Source organism: Podarcis tiliguerta, assembly GCF_965153285.1.
Source record: "Podarcis tiliguerta genome assembly, chromosome: 7".
NCBI lineage: Eukaryota > Metazoa > Chordata > Lepidosauria > Squamata > Lacertidae > Podarcis > Podarcis tiliguerta.
The window spans coordinates 88223986-88241031 of record NC_139540.1 but is presented as its reverse complement, the minus strand read 5'-3'; the positions used below and the strand labels follow the sequence as shown (position 1 = coordinate 88241031).

Below are 17046 nucleotides of genomic sequence, written 5' to 3'. Positions count from 1 at the left end.
AATGGGGCAGAGAGTTTTCATTAGGAAGAAGGCAAGCATGGCTGCTGTTTGAATGAAATGTATTCCTCTGAAATGTCAGAGATGTATTCCACTTGAATGTGATTTAGCTTTAACTTGACTGTATCATGTGCTTATCAGGCCTTGATCTCTGCCCTACCTGAGCATTCAAGAAGCCCCCACAGCCATTAAGAAACATTAACGTTGTTAAATGGGCTCTGAGCAGTCATTCATAGTTAGTAGGTCACTCAAACTTGCAATGCTGTAAATGTTAATGCCTACATAAAACAATGCACTAATTTCACATTTCAGGAAAAAATAGCTCCCCTGGAGTGTTAGTGTATATTGGCTTATTCTTTTTTAAATGACTTATCTTTTCACTCATACCTGGAGAGGAAAAGCTATTTGAGTCAGGTTAATGCTCAGGACATCAAAAATAGATTTTCTTTTCAGTTCTATGGTTGCAGGGGAAGGAGGAGGAGAACTAGATATGGTTTGGCCAGGCTGATATTTTTTTTTCTTCAATATAATTTTTATTCAGTTTACAAATAAAACAAATTAATACAATTCATACAGTTTTTTAAGTCCATTCTCTTTTTTTGACTTCCCTCAACTTGGCTGGTACTCCTTCTCTTCTTCCTTTCCTACACATTTCTGAAGTCTCATCTAATTTGTAAATTAAATCTTGTTTCATTCCAATTCTAATCTTTCTTTTTTACAAAGCTTCATTAAAAGTTACAAGCGTTATTTGTTTTTCACTTAGATTATGCATATATTCTGAGAACTTTTCCCATTCTTCAGTAAATCTCTGATCTCGTCAATTTCTGATTCTTCCTGTCAATCTGTCGAGTTCTGCAAAGTCCATCATCGTCATTCTCCATTCTTCCAGTGTTGGTAGTTCTTCTTGCGGTTTGGCCAGGCTGATAGGGTGTTGGCTTAGGAGAGTCCTTTTCATTTCAGATTGCCAGTTGAGGGACCTTTCTTGTTTGTCTCAGAACTCTCTCTCTTTGGCTGGGAATACTGGGGTTGAGATGTAAGACATTCAGTTCACATGGAAACATTGGACAGGTCTTTTGGGCTGTAGTTGTGTACCAAGAAGTTGAAAATGTATTGATAATATTTCCAACATCCAGAAAAAAGGTGCCAGCACTCACCACGCAAGGACATTCTGGCCCCACAACCCAGACTCTAGCCACAAAAGTGGAGGCCTAATGTTTGTTTAGTGATCACAGCATTCCTTTCTAGGTGCTCACAGACTGTTTGCTTAATGATCTGCTCCAGAATCTTCCCTGGTATTGATGTCAGACTGACTGGGCGGTAATTATTTGGGTCCTCTCTTTCCCCCTTTTTGAAAATAGGGACAACATTTGCCCTCCTCCAGTCTGCCAGGACTTCACCTGTTCTCCAGGAATTCTCAAATATGACTGCCAGTGGTTCTGAGATCACATCTGCCAGTTCTTTTAATACTCTTGGATGCAGTTCATCTGGCCCTGGAGACTTGAATACATCTAAACTAGCCAAGTATTCTTGTACTATCTCCTTAGTTATTCTGGGCTGTGTTTCCTCTACTGAATCATTTGCTCCAAATTCTTCAGGTCGGGCATTGTTTTCTTTATCGGAGAAGACTGAGGCAAAGAAGGCATTGAGGAGTTCAGCCCTTGCTGTGTCCCCTGTTTGCATTTCACCATCTTCTCCTCTGAGTGACCCCACTGTTTCTTTGTTCTTCCTTTTGCTACGGACATACCCATAAAAGCCTTTTTTGTTGCTTTTAACCTCTCTAGCAAGCCTGAGTTCATTCTGTGCTTTAGCTTTTCTGACTTTGTGTCTGCATGTGCTGGCTATTTGTTTGAATTCCTCTTTGGTGGTTTCCCCCCTTTTCCATTTTTTGTACACATCCTTTTTTAATCTTAACTCAGTTAAAAGTTCTTTAGATAGCCACCCTGGCTTCTTTAGGCACCTTCCATGTTTCCGTCTCATTGGTATTGCCTGCAGTTGTGCTTTTACTATCTCCCTCTTAACAAACTCCCAGCCATCATGAACTCCCTTTCCTTTTAGTATTACTGTCCATGGGATCTCACCCAGCACTTCCCTAAGTTTTATGAAGTCGGCTTTCTTAAAGTCAAGAAATTGAGTCCTAGTATGCTTGGCTGCTCCTTTCCGCTGTATAGTAAACTTCAGAAGAGCATGATCACTCGCACCTAATGATCCTTCCACTTCTACCCCACTAACCAGGTCATCAACCCTGCTTGAGAGGCCAGAGATCACCTTATCTCAGAGTCCTTAAAGATCTGCGTCTTGGGGTGCCTGCAGACTCTAAGGATGGGGTGTTGCTTAGGAGTCTTTTCATTGGGGTGAAGATTTCATTTCGGAGACATTAATTTTGCTGTTATTGCCATTGGCTTTTTGTATTTTTAGTTTTAGATCTCATTATGGCTTATGTTGGGGTGGTTTAATTTTGACACATACGTTCTGGTATGTTTTTATTTCTTGCTTAAGTGTGCTTTCGTTATATTTTTGCAATTGCCCGAATCTCTTCTTGCTGTACGCTGCCTTGAGCAGGGTTTTAATTGTGGAGAGATTTCACAAGAGGAGCGAAAGTCTCCAGCCAAGGAAGGCACCGCTTGGCACAGAGGTTCTTGCGGCCAGAAGCAGCAAGGTGTCCTCCTGTTCTGTACAGGCTGATCCCAGCCCTGCAGTGCTCCTGCTCACCCCCCCCCCATGGGCACCACAATGTCCTCCCATGCCCTTTGAACCTGCCCTTGAGTCTGGGAGGAGCATCTCATGCCTTTTCAAGATGAATGGAATCTGGGCCAGAAAACACCAACACCCCATCCCAAAATAAAATAAACCCCAAGACAATAAAGTAAGACTGTGTGTGTGTAAATATCTCTCTATCTATCTCTCTATCATCATCTTCATAGTCTGCTTAGTTCTTGTCCTGCATAGTGCTAGTCCAAATCTTTTAAAAGACCAATGGCACAGGTTTAGCAGCATCTTTCAGAACTGGTGTACATAATGAAAGGCTACCAAGCTATCAAGAATGTCTCTCTCTTTCTCTTTCTTTTTTTACCCCTGGCCCAACATAACCTTTGTGTGACTTTCTCAGTAAAAGTGTCTTCCCAAGCTCCTCCCCCTTTCCATCTAAGATCTTATGAATCCCCCATGCTCCTATTAAAGCCCAGGCAGAAATAGGTGGCTCACCCGTAACTGAGCCGGACACCTGTGCAGTCACCCATACAGGCTTTATGGCACAGACCATGCTCTGGGATCTTTTAAAGCTGCTGCTTCTGTCTTGTGCCCTCAAGGAGATCGAGGGGTCGGGCCAAGTGTCTTTCTAGTCAGCTAGTTCCTCATGGACAGCCAAAGGAAAGGCCACCCCCTCAAGACAACCTAAAAAACACCAGCAAACTGTTTTGGTCTGCATTTTACAAGGCAGGGCAAGGAAGGAGCATTTTCTTGTACAAATAGGATCAGGCCCCTGCAGAGTCACTACTGCCCTAAAAGTGTCAGGGCCAGTGGGATAAGTTTAGCCAACACTCTTTTTAATTGCATTTCTGGTGCAACCTGTGTTACTACTCTGAGGAGCTTATCTTTCACTGAACATGCTCAGGATTGCACTGAAATATTTAGGTTTAAAAAACTGGTGGTAGAACTCTTTATTCTATATAACTTGATCAATATTTTTGCAGAGTAGCATAAGCAAGAAAAGGCATGTTCTTTCCCCTTGAGGAGCTTAGTGTCAATTTTGAAAGCAAGAGGGGGGAGACGGAGGCAAGGACAGTGGGGACAGAATCCACTGCCCCACCTTGCCATCTGCTACTGGTAGGAGAGATGGAGGATGAAAGCAGGAAGGGATATATCAGGATCTGGGGGCAGAGAGATTATAGTGGGAGTGATTAAAACCTGTGTATAAAGGAATATGTTTCACTTCTCCCTGCTGTAATGCTTTGTTAGGAGAGTCAGTACCAAGCCAACCAACCTGTTTCCCCAACTCTGTGATTTATCCAGTGATGTTAAATGAATTAGCATTGATATATGGAAATTTGTTGGCCTCCATATCAGAGCTGTCCCCTTCGCCACGGCAAGGCAGTGATCCATGGCAGTCCCATGGACTGCAAGAAGATCAAACACATCCATTCTTAAGGAAATCAGCCCCGAGTGCTCACTAGAAGGACAGATCCTGAAGCTGAGGCTCCAATACTTTGGCCACCTCATGAGAAGAGAAGACTCCCTGGAAAAGACCCTGATGTTAGGAAAGATTGAGGGCACAAGGAGAAGGGGACGACAGAGGACAAGATGGTTAGACAGTGTTCTCGAAGCTACAAGCATGAGCCTGACCAAACTGCGGGAGGCAGTGGAAGACAGGAGTGCCTGGCGTGCTCTGGTCCATGGGGTCACGAAGAGTCGGACACGACTAAACAACTAAACAACAACATATCAGAGCTGTGCTTTGGTTCCAAGAAAGTGGTGTGCGGGTTAAAAGATTGTGGGGGTTTTTTGCCTTGTATGGTATGGAGAATAAATAGGCACATCAAGGTCTTGTCATGTATCTGTCGGAAATGCAGCCTGTTTTGTGTTGCCCACATTAGAGCTGACACAGAACTATTGTGCTGAAAAGAACCTCAAGGGTTGGAAAACAAGGTCAACTGAGACAGAACGACTACAGCTAACTCCCATTTTTGCTGCACCTCTCCCTGTTTTAAAGCATCAGGAACCAGCAGGATGGTTTCTGAGGAAGGAAGATGTGATAGAGTATGGTGGATAGCTCTGAAAGGCTTCAGGGTGGCACATAGACACCAGGTCAATGGCTGATTTTTTACAAGGGAAAACCTGATGAGTGCTGAAAGGCCAGCACCATTGGTTGTTTCCACTGACTCCTACACAACTGAAACCAGCTTTTCTCCAGATCAAGCATAGCTTTGACAGAGGCCTCCCAGGTGAGCTCTTCCTTATCTTCTTTCTTGTGACCAACAGCAGCTATGTGTATCTGCTGTTAGAACAGCTAGCTCCCTTCTGACACAGCTGATGACAAACTTCTGGCTTGCAGGACCTACGTTTCTGTTTTGCTGGAAACCTCGTGATCCACCGGTTGGAGCCAGGAGCAAAAGACATCCTCATAGAATTAAGGAACATGGTGCTTTTGAGCAGTTGCTGACCTGTTTTGAGTGCCAGAACTGAGCTGGGCTCACAGTACTGCTAAAAAAAAACCACCCAACCCAACCACATTCTTCATCACCTCTAGCTTTCTTCATTGCTGCAGATTTGTCTTGGGGGGGGGGAGGCATTTTAAACAATTGGAAGTCAGAAATCCTTTCCAATCTACTTGTAGACCAGTCTTCCTTCTGTCCTGTCCCTGAAATAAGTTGCAAGAAGAGAGAAGTCAGACAAGAGGACTCTGTCGAAACCTCTTAGGTTTTTACGTTGTGTGTGGAAGAAGCTAACAGAGCCTTTGGCTCCTTCTTGACATGAATGATAAAAGTGGCCAAGGTCATGTCAGACGAACCTGATCTCATTTTTTGACAGAATTACAAGCCTGGTAGATGAAGGGAACGCAGTGGATGTAGCCTACCTTGATTTCAGCAAGGCATTTGACAAGGTGCCCCATGATATTCTTGTAAAGAAGCTGGTAAAATGCGGTCTTGACTATGCTACCACTCAGTGGATTTGTAACTGGCTGACTGACCGGACCCAAAGGGTGCTCATCAATGGTTCCTCTTCATCCTGGAGAAGAGTGACTAGTGGGGTGCCACAGGGTTCTGTCTTGGGCCCGGTCTTATTCAACATCTTTATCAACGACTTGGATGATGGACTCAAGGGCATCCTGATCAAATTTGCAGATGACACCAAACTGGGAGGGGTGGCTAACACCCCAGAGGACAGGATCACACTTCAAAACGACCTTGACAGATTAGATAACTGGGCCAAAACAAACAAGATGAATTTTAACAGGGAGAAATGTAAAGTATTGCACTTGGGCAAAAAAAATGAGAGGCACAAATACAAGATGGGTGACACCTAGCTTGAGAGCAGTACATGTGAAAAGGATCTAGGAGTCTTGGTTGACCACAAACTTGACATGAGCCAACAGTGTGACGCGGCAGCTAAAAAAGCCAATGCAATTCTGGGCTGCATCAATAGGAGTATAGCATCTAGATCAAGGGAAGTAATAGTGCCACTGTATTCTGCTCTGGTCAGACCTCACCTGGAGTACTGTGTCCAGTTCTGGGCACCACAGTTCAAGAAGGACACTGACAAACTGGAACGTGTCCAGAGGAGGGCAACCAAAATGGTCAAAGGCCTGGAAACGATGCCTTATGAGGAACGGCTAAGGGAGCTGGGCATGTTTAGCCTGGAGAAGAGGAGGTTAAGGGTTGATATGATAGCCATGTTCAAATATATAAAAGGATGTCACATAGAGGAGGGAGAAAGGTTGTTTTCTGCTGCTCCAGAGAAGCGGACACGGAGCAATGGATCCAAACTACAAGAAAGAAGATTCCACCTAAACATTAGGAAGAACTTCCTGACAGTAAGAGCTGTTTGACAGTGGAATTTGCTGCCAAGGAGTGTGGTGGAGTCTCCTTCTTTGGAGGTCTTTAAGCAGAGGCTTGACAGCCATATGTCAGGAGTGCTCTGATGGTGTTTCCTGCTTGGCAGGGGGTTGGACTCGATGGCCCTTGTGGTCTCTTCCAACTCTAGGATTCTATGATTCTATGTGTGGACATCAAAGCTGCACCCTTGGGATCAGTAACTTTGTTGGGGGCAGGCTCTGCCACCAGATTACCTATCCATGGTGTCATTAGTAAGCGCAAGTTTTGTTATGGGAATTTACCCGATTAAATATATTCTTGATGTCCCTCACAATCTCCTTCACTTGAAATATGAAGCTGGTCCATCTGCCTATAATTAGATCTGTTTGTGGGTTAATGCCCAGTCTGCCTCCTGCAGGTACATTGTGCAGGGATGCCACAACTCTCTAGTTTGTGAACTGATGCACTTGTACGGTGGATTCTCAGCCTACTGTTGGTCCCTTTATCCTGTGGCTTCCTGTCCTGATCTATGCATGCGTGTTCTTCATGCGCACAGAGAGCAACTGACAAACAAGAAAGACAATTGGTGGATAATAAGGGCCAAGGAGGGAGTAAGAGGAGAGCCTGCCAAAGGCATTCAGAGTCCTGGAGGCAAGTGCTTGTAGAGTCATGAGGACATGAAATAATTTTTCTTTTGTAAGAGCTAACTTTGAGCAGATTGTGTGTATTGATGCAGCTTTTCTACCCATTTTTAATTTTTTAATTTTTTTTAAAGCCCTGGAGAAGAAAGGATGCTGAAGCCATTCATGCTCCTCTTCACATAACCCCACCCCCACCTCCGGTCAGCTTTCCACAGAAGAGTTAATCTTTTGCAGCTGCATTTCATAAAGAAAAGAAAACGTGAAGTGGAGGTGGGGGCCACAAGTGAGAGTGCATCGTGTGCAGTTTCCTCCCAATCCTTGAAATAAATTCCACCCCACTGTTGCTCATAGAAAATGTGTTCGTAATAACTACTTAGCAGATTTTCCTGCTTGAAGCTCAGTTGAAGCCTGGGCCATTTTGTCTTTCTTCTCTCCCACCTAGGAGCGTCTCCTGCTTTCCTTACTTCCTGCTCACATAGCCATGGAGATGAAAGCTGAGATCATCCAGAGGTTACAAGGACCCAAAGCAGGCCAGCTGGAAAATACAAACAACTTTCATAATTTATATGTCAAAAGGCACACCAATGTAAGGTATTGTTTGGAACAGACACTTGCCCATTCTCAGTGCTGAAGTCCATTAGTTACCATTACTAGCAAAATGCTTTAATCACAGCGGGTGGCGCTGTGGGTTAAAGCCTCAGCGCCTAGGGCTTGCCGATCGAAAGGTCGGGGGTTCGAATCCCCGCAGCGGGGTGCGCTCCCGCTGTTCGGTCCCAGCGCCTGCCAACCTAGCAGTTCGAAAGCACCCCCGGGTGCAAGTAGATAAATAGGGACCGCTTACTAGCGGGAAGGTAAACGGCGTTTCCGTGTGCGGCTCTGGCTCGCCAGAGCAGCGATGTCACGCTGGCCACGTGACCCGGAAGTGTCTGCGGACAGCGCTGGCTCCTGGCCTCTAGAGTGAGATGAGCGCACAACCGTAGAGTCTGTCAAGACTGGCCCGTACGGGCTGTGGTACCTTTACCTTTACCTTTATACATTGTTTAGAGGGAGGCGGTTGCCTTGTTCTTTCCTTGTTCTTTTCTTTCCTTGGAAGCAGGTGTTCAGGCACACGGATATTGCAGGTTGATTCCATAGAACTGTGACTATAGATAACCTCTGTGGACCTTGTGACATGTTTATTTTGGGAAGGCAGCTGAATTTAATTAGGCATATCAAATTTAAAAGCAATCCAGAGGCTGAAATATTATTGCTTGAACAAATGGCCTTAAAGTTTTCGTGGTAAATATCGAAAGCAAAAAAAAGCGAGAATGCTTTGCACTTGATACAAGCTAACTTGTTATATGGCTGCCATCAGCACTGATTAGCACAGTCATTTGGGGGCAATTTTCAGTGTGGCAAAGCTGGAATGTGTTTCAGTCTCAAGGACGGGTAAGTGGGAGATGAGAAACGTGGTGGAAGTCATGTTGGCCTGTTTCATTCAGGCTCTGGTCCCATCCTGCACCCTTGAGGCCTATACTGCCCTTCAGCTAAAGTCACAGAAGAGTAGGGGGCAGGTTCCATACATTGATGCCCAGAGTATGAGTTTTGGGCTGGCAGGGCTGCCTCAGACTCTGAAGGACCTGAGAGAGTCGCCAGTGGGTGATCTAGGAAAGGCAAATGTGCTGTGGCATCTCCAGAAGGGATTTTGAATTGATGTGATTTATTATACTTCTATATCCCAAAGCACCTTACAAACAACAAATGACAATAGCTTGACAGAACATAATAAAATGTCACAAATACAGCCTAAGTCATATGGAATAATTAACAAATCATCAGTGAAACAATTGCAATCTATAAAACATGGTTAACAAAGCACAATTAAAGCAAAAGTCATATTGTATGGTTAACAAATCAATACAACATATATAATCTATAAAACAATATTAACAACATTAACAAAATAGCAAGCAAAAATGAAAAATAAACAAAGCACTATGGGAACAGGGAATCTTTTTCCCCTCAAGGTGCTGCATTCCCCTAGGGGTAAAAGGCTGTGGGTTGCATGCCAATGATGTGTGAGGCAGAGCCCAAACAAGATGGGGCTTCCCATTTCTCCCCCACCCCCCAATGAACTGCTGCATGAGGGGCAGCGCACCCTTGCCAGGCCCTTGCAGAAGACTCCCCTGTTTTGCCTTTTCTCCTGTCTCACCTTCCTTCTCTCCTTGTAGGCCCACCCTCCTGCGTGGAATTAATACTGTAATTGGTTAAGCAACGATCTTGCCTGGTGGGTGGCTCAGTTTAGGCACCAGAAGATATTAGCAGCTCCTCTTTGCAGACTGGTAACCTGCCCTTCTCTTCAAAGAGGTCTGCTGGGAGTTCAGCTTCCGACCGCAGTGTGGCAAACTGCGGGGTGAGGCACAATCCTTTATAGGCAAGCGGTCCTGGCAGGGTCACAGCCTGAGTGGACACAGTGGAAGGGGAGTCAGACCACAACAGCGGGCCATCCAAAAAGGATGTATGAGCTCAGCATCCAAACATATGGTTTTGGACAAGTTGTATCTGCTGCTGGTGAGGTGTTTAGTGCATTCCCTTTTCTCTTGTTTGTTTTCTCCAAGAAACTCTAGGGATAGTTTTAAGCTAAGCAAAATGGTAAAATCCCCTTTTTCACTTGTAGCATTTTATACGCTGATATTGTGGGATTCACTCGCTTGGCTAGTGATTGCTCTCCTGGAGAACTGGTGCACATGCTGAATGAGCTCTTTGGCAAGTTTGACCAAATTGCAAAAGTAAGTACCCCTGAGGGCTTCAGTAATGGCTGTTAGGTTATCATTGTCTTTGATGTTAAGATTTATAGCTGTGGCGTGAGAGTGGCATGCCAGGTTGTTGACCTGGGGTCTGCTGCGAATGCAGTTTTCACAACCACCAAGCAACCCTCACATCCTGGGCCAATGCTGAGTGCCATGGGAAATTGGGGAGCCAGCCCGTAGTTCTCAGGTTGACCCTGGGGCTTTCAGTTCCTGGTCTATAATTTGCACTGTCCTTTGGTCACAAGCTAATACAAATGTGGTGGGGGGAAGGGCACAAAGAAAGAGGATAAAAACAGCAATTCTGTGTGTATCTGCTATGGGTCCCAGCCAACAAAATGGCTAGGGCAGGTTTCAGAGGGGGGAGGGGGAATGCACTGGGACAACCGATTTCAATGATCACAAGTAGGAGGAGGAGTTACGCTAAGACCAGACCATGTCATTACTGAGGAGGCAGGTTTAGTCATTGTTTGAGGGGTCTGGTCTTGACCAGACGGATACTGGAATCAGCAAGGGATACCCACATGACCTTAAGCTACTGCTGTACAATGCCAGGTCAATGATTCATAAGACCACTGCCATCCATGACTTGATCATGGATGGAGGACTTGACCTGGCATGTGTAACAGAGACTTGGTTGGATGAAGCAGATGGGCCTGTTCTTGCCACTGCTTGCCCACCAGGTTTCTCTTATGCACAGCAACCCAGGCCTTGTGGGCGGGGGGGGGGGGGTTGCAGTGATATTTATGAAGTCATTAGTTTGCATCAGGCGTTCTATTGGGAAGATCCAGAACATGCACTCAGAAAACTGGATCTTCCCAATAGAACGCCTGATGCAAACTAATGACTTCATAAATATCACTGCAACCCCCCCCCCCCCGCCCACAAGTGGGCAATAGGGGCAGTACAGGATTCCTTTTGGTGTACCGACCTCCCTGCTGCACCAAGGATTCCCTGCCCGAGCTGCTTCAGGTCGTGGCGGATGTTCTCCTGGAGACACCTAGTTTGGTTGTCCTAGGGGATTTTAACATCCATGCCGATACGACCTTACAAGGGGCTGCTCGGAACTTCATGGAAAGCATGGCCTCCATGGGGCTGTCCCTGAATAAGTCTGGCCCAACTCATAGTCATGGACATGCCTTAGACCTGGTGTTCACCTCTATGGATCTGACACTAAGTAAAAATGAAACAAAAGAAGTGCCATGGTCAGATCACTTCCTGGTGCAACTGGACTTCTCCGTGACCCTTCCCCTCTGCAGGGAGGTGGGACCGATTCGGATAGTCCACCCCCGCCACTTAATGGATCCAAATGGTTTCCAGAGAGTGGTAGGGGATGTTTTATCCCATGTTGATGGCCTTTCAGCTGATTCCCTGGTGGCCCGCTGGAATGTGGCGTTAACCAGGGCTATTGACTGTCTGGCTCCAAAGCGCCCTCTCCGATTGCATGAGCCCGGACAGCCCCGTGATTTTCCCTGGATCTGAGGGCAATGAAACAATCGCTGAGACGGCTAGAGCGCCAGTGGCGGATAACTCATTCTGAAACTGACTGGACATGGGCTAGAGCTCAATGTTGAGCCTACCAAGTGGCGGTAGCTATGGTGAAGAAGACTTTCTTCACCGCCTCCATTGCATCTGCAGAAAACAGCAGCAAGAGACTCAGGTGGTTTGCAATTTAGCGGAACCACCTGCTCCAGTGGGGCCCAGTATGGGCCACATGATCTCCTGCAATGCTTTTGCAAAGTTTTTTGCAGATAAAGTCGCTCTGCACCTGAGACTTGCCTGCCTGTGAGCATTGCTGAGGAAGATCAGCACTGGTGGGGAAGCTGCCTTTGGGGCAGCTTGCCAATAGCACTGATCTCACCAAGAAAACCCTGAGGAACCGCTGAGGAACCCTAGAGTTTTATGATAAATGATTTGCAAATCACTAACATCTAATGGAACAGTATTTGCTTTTGAACGGATTAAAAATAACGCTGGTGGGCATAATTTAAAAGACTAATCATGCTGTCGTGAAGGAGCACGGCAAAGTGGCAATAAGCCTAGGAAGTGGTGTTGCTCTTCCTGCAAGTGCTGGAATAGGGATGACAACAAATATCCCGTACTCCCAACAGAGATATCTATTTTTGTACCAGGCAGGAGGAGTTTTCATTTAATTTCCTAGGTCTCTGGATGCTGCATAGCTTGTGTGTGCTTCTGATTTCACATTTCAGCAAAAGTAGGTCAGTGGAAATGGGATGCACATAGCTCTTGGCAGAGCATCTCATCCTGCATGTCCAGCCCAGCTATCTTCCTCCCCATCGTTATGTCTTAACAGTTAGTCTGTAAGTGTCAGTGGGGGCCAATTCTGGATCCACACATTCTTCCACAGTGGGGACATTGGTTTCCAGGCGGGAGTTAATCACGGTGTGGATTTGGCAAGCGTGCTTTCCTCTTAGCACATTTCTCCCTTGCGTCCTGAGTTCGAGTGTCTTCAAAGTCCATGACACCTTTGGTAAAGGCTGCTCTCCAATGGGAGCGCTTGCAGGCAACTGTTTCCCAATTGTTGGTGTTTATACTACATTTTTAAAAATTTGCCTTGAGACTTTAAACCTCTTTTGTTGACCACCAGCATTACGCTTTCCATTTTTAAGTTCGGAATAGAGTAGTTGCTGTGCTGGCCATCTCTTAACTGAACCTTCTTTCCCCCTCTCAGGAAAATGAATGCATGAGAATTAAAATTTTGGGAGATTGCTACTACTGTGTGTCCGGCCTCCCTATATCTCTCCAAAACCATGCCAAGAACTGTGTGAAAATGGGACTGGACATGTGTGAAGCCATAAAGTAGGTAGAGGCGTTTTGTAACTTGTCCTTGTCCTTACCTTGAACCTCCCCAGTAAGCCTCACACGGTTGCCTTAAATCTGAAGTTTTTGCTCTGGTTTGTGCTTCAGTATGTTTAACATTTTCAGCTCCATATCAAATGAGATGATGTTGTTTCTCTCCATAGCTACAACAGTGAGGGATAGTATGGATTTGGGGGTATACCACATGAAACAGCATTGCAGCGCAGTAAGATAATACACAGAAGAGGTAAAAGGCAATCTTTCCCTCACGATGTAGTGCCCACTAGAGATGGCAAGGAATTCTGTTCAGTTTGCATTTAAAGACTAGCCTGCCAAAGTCATGCTTTCCCAAACAATGCAAGAAATGAAGTACAGCCATCCTTGGGAATTTGTACTTCTCCGAATTTTGCAGCCCAGTTGTCCAGCTAGGTAATGTGTGCATGTAGATAAAGCATCCATAAAATGTCCATACTGGTGAACATAACATACAAAAAGCATCATTTTAGAGGGAAATGCTTTGCAAATGTGTATGTTAGGAGAAATTAACACTAAAATGCTGGGGTGTTTGCAGGAGGACTTTTTTTAAAAAAGCAAACTGATGTGGAAATGTGGAGAACTAAACTTTTGATTGCAAAAGCGAGAAACCAATTTGCCCATTTTTTTGTGTTCACTCCCTGCCCGTTATGGATCTAGATCAGTGATGGCCAAACTTGGCCCTCCAGCTGTTTTGGGACTACAATTTCCATCATCCCTGACCACTAGTCCTGTTAGCTAGGGATGATGGGAGTTGTAGTCCCAAAATATCTGGAGGGCCAAGTTTGGCCATCACTGATCTATATTATCTGACCATGTTGGAAGATCTAGATCTGCTAAGACCTTTTTAATGACAGCATCGACTTTCCCAGGTTTTCCGAAGATATTCTAAAAGTGGGCTAACTGCCCCCATCTTGGAGCAGAGGCTGGCTGATGTGCAAATTACAGGGCCCAATGTTGGAGTGTATACAATATTTTTGAGCAGCCACAAATTTGTCTAGCATCATCAATGTAAATAGTGCTTTATGGCAGTAGCCACCAAGGTGGTCGTCTCTAGATGTTGAGAACTACAGTTCCCACCATCCTTGACCATTGGCGGAGGGCTGAGTATCTGGAGGGCACCATGTCGTCTAGGTCTAGTTTACAGAGTAACACAAAACAAGGCCCTGATCCAATAAGCTTAGAATCTAAATTTTGATGGTGGAGAAGACCATGGAGAATAGCAAGGGGAATAGGATGATGACTTGCAGCAGGAACAAGAAACCTTATATACCATAGCCTAACTACAGCTACCAGCAGTGAAGGAGAATCAGGGATTGCTTACTGACAACTAAACCCCCTTTTCATGAGTAGACCAATGACTCTGGGTCCACAGCTCTACTGTGTTGTCACTCTTTGGCCTGAACCCAAAGACTTGGGCGCCAGCACTCAAAGGCTGGAGGATGGCTCCACCTGCTCCTCTGACCATTCCAGGGGTTCCTTGTCAGGTATTAACGCAAAGGGCCCCTCAAAGAGGATCTTCAACACTGTATTTAGCTGGCCTTGACTGCTCCTCAAGGTCCTTGGCCTGTGGGGTGTTTGGTTTGTCCTCCCAAGGACTCAGCATCTGATTCCAGATCAGGCTAGGTATGACAACTGCCATTTCGTCTCAAAAAATAAAAAGCAAGTTCCAATTTTATTTAGAATCAGTTCTTTGTAAATAATACTTGTGAGCTTGAATTGAATTTGTGGCCATTTTTTTTAGCTTGTTTACTTTTATATTGATGTTAACATGGCTGTGCTTTAACCAGCAAATATCTTAGTTATAAAAGTATAAATATTTCTATACCACTTTTTAATTAAGACATGAACAGTAGCACATGAAAAAGTCATTGTGTGGTAATGGTAGCACCGTGCACTTTTTTCAAAGTCCAGAAAATAACAGCTGCGATTGATAATAATTTCTCATCAATAGGAAGGTCAGAGATGCAACTGGAGTTGATATTAATATGCGAGTAGGAGTGCACTCTGGGAATGTCCTTTGTGGCGTGATTGGACTGCAGAAATGGCAGTATGATGTATGGTCACATGATGTTACACTAGCCAATCACATGGAAGCCGGAGGAGTTCCTGGGTAAGACTAGTCTCTATTTAAGATGGGTGTAGATACATTTCCCCAAATAAATTGGTGCCTACAAGGTCACCCAAAACGCCTACTGTGCAGTTAAGAGGGCCCTGTAGTCCTCAGCCACGGGGATGGCCTTGCCTCGCCCACTGGAATGTTCTATATTTAAATAGGCCTGATTACCTTTTATAAACATTGGATGTGATCCCACCAAAGTTAAGTCCTTTTAAGCCATGTGTTTAACTCTGCAATTGAAAGTAGTAGGCCTACAGGTGTGGCTAGATTGTGCCCACTCCTCTATTAAAATTCATGCATTTTACCCTGTTTATTTGCTCTGATCCTGAGCAAACAGAGATTTTTCCCTTTTACTGAAATGCAATAGTCTTGGAAGGCACACAATACTGTTCAACTGCTGAGCATATAGGTTTGGCTCCCATAAGTTGATGAGAAGGCAGACCCCCTAGAAACCAAATAGAAGCTGCTCTGATCTGTCCTGAGGAAGAGAAACATTTAAGTGGATAGGGAACAGCTCCATACCTTTCAAATGTATTAGTTGAATGGAGAAGCCACTTGCCTTGGGGCTTCTTGTGCTCCTTGGATCCTTTTCACCCACAAGGGATAACTTGATTGGAACAAATGAGAATGTTAAAGACTGGCTGTTTTTCTGGAGCGCAATTGAATGATGGGCCTAGTTCTCACTGAGGTGGCCATCTGGAATCAGGGTTTTACTGTTCTGTTCTACAGGTTCAAGTGACTGAATCCACTCCACATTAAAAGTCTAGAGAAGGATGGTGGAAGAGGTACTAATGTAGTCCTTGGACATGCTCGGATTCTGTGTACAGATGTATTTCTCTATTTTTGAATGCAGGAATCATGTGAGCTCCTGCTGAAGTTTGAAATAATACAGACAAGTTTAGGCTGACTACATCAGTGTGGATGAGAGCAGAGTTTGCATTTGTTTTTGTGCTCAGCAATCCAGTTTCGTTGCCTGCAAATATATATATATATGCAAATAAATATATATATAAGTATGAAATACTTGTGAACTAAACAACACATTGTAAATGAACATATATATGTTCATTTACAATGTGTTGTTTAGTTCACAAGTATTTCATTTTGTATAGCTATTGGGAATATTTCCCAATAGTAAAAGAAAAGAAAAAAAGCAGTGTGACATTCTTAATGTTGTATAATGGTCATTTTAAAATAAACCATAATTTCAGCCGTGTTCACATTACTTCAGTCACCTTGGCCCACTTGAATGGAGCTTACCAAGTGGAGGAAGGGGATGGAGATGCAAGGGACCCGTATCTCAAGGAGCATAAGGTGAAAACCTACTTCATTATCAACCCCAAGGTTAGTAATGTTTCATTTGTTTTCTCCACATTGTATTTGAAACTGCTATAAGCAGACAAGAGCCATGATTTTGTTTCTGTGGCTTCTAGGGCTACATTGGGCTCGTTCAGACATAAAAATGAGTTTAGGCAATCATAGTTAAGTACAACCGCAGTTTAGGGTTTGGGGCTAATCTGTGGCTGATCTAAAAGTGGAAGCTTTTGCTTTCTTCTTCTGGCACAGCCATAAGTTGGGGACGGGGGGGGGGGGAGAAAAGTGCACCAGGTGGGGGCTTACTGCTGCTTGCCTTCACAGCTCTGCTTCACAGCTGTCCAGGCCTGGCTTGCCCAGTGGGGCAGAGCCACAGCGGCCGCCTCTTGGTAGGTATGTCATGCCTGCTTCCCAGAAGAGGGAGGGTCGAGATGACTGGGAGGAGGGGTGACCCATCTGAGGTGAACCCCCCCCCCCACCAAAGCCTCGCTTACCCGGGTTGTTCTGCTGCAGTGGCTTCCAATGAGACAGCGGCTTCCGACAAGACAGAACCCTGTGGCACCCCACTAGTGGGGTGCCACAGGGTTCTGTCTTGGGCCTGGTCTTACTCAACATCTTTATCAACAACTTGGATGATGGACTCAAGGGCATCCTGATCAAATTTGCAGATGACACCAAACTGGGAGGGGTGGCTAACACCCCAGAGGACAGGATCACACTTCAAAACGACCTTGACAGATTAGAGAACTGGGCCAAAACAAACAAGATGAATTTTAACAGGGAGAAATGTAAAGTATTGCGCTTGGGCA

The 17046-nt window shown here is 45.0% G+C and overlaps 1 protein-coding gene across 2 annotated transcripts in view; it reads left to right on the top strand.

Moving 5' to 3' along the window:
- Positions 1 to 17046, top strand: part of ADCY2 (adenylate cyclase 2) — a 131208-nt gene that overhangs the window by 50440 nt on the left and 63722 nt on the right. The window contains exons 5-9 of one of the 2 annotated variants that reach the window (XM_083448574.1): positions 7608 to 7756; positions 9822 to 9933; positions 12644 to 12771; positions 14759 to 14917; positions 16135 to 16267. In XM_083448574.1, coding sequence (XP_083304700.1) covers positions 7608 to 7756; positions 9822 to 9933; positions 12644 to 12771; positions 14759 to 14917; positions 16135 to 16267 — 681 coding nt within the window. The remainder of the gene's footprint in view (positions 1 to 7607; positions 7757 to 9821; positions 9934 to 12643; positions 12772 to 14758; positions 14918 to 16134; positions 16268 to 17046) is intronic. The other variant, XM_083448575.1, reaches the window with a different exon arrangement.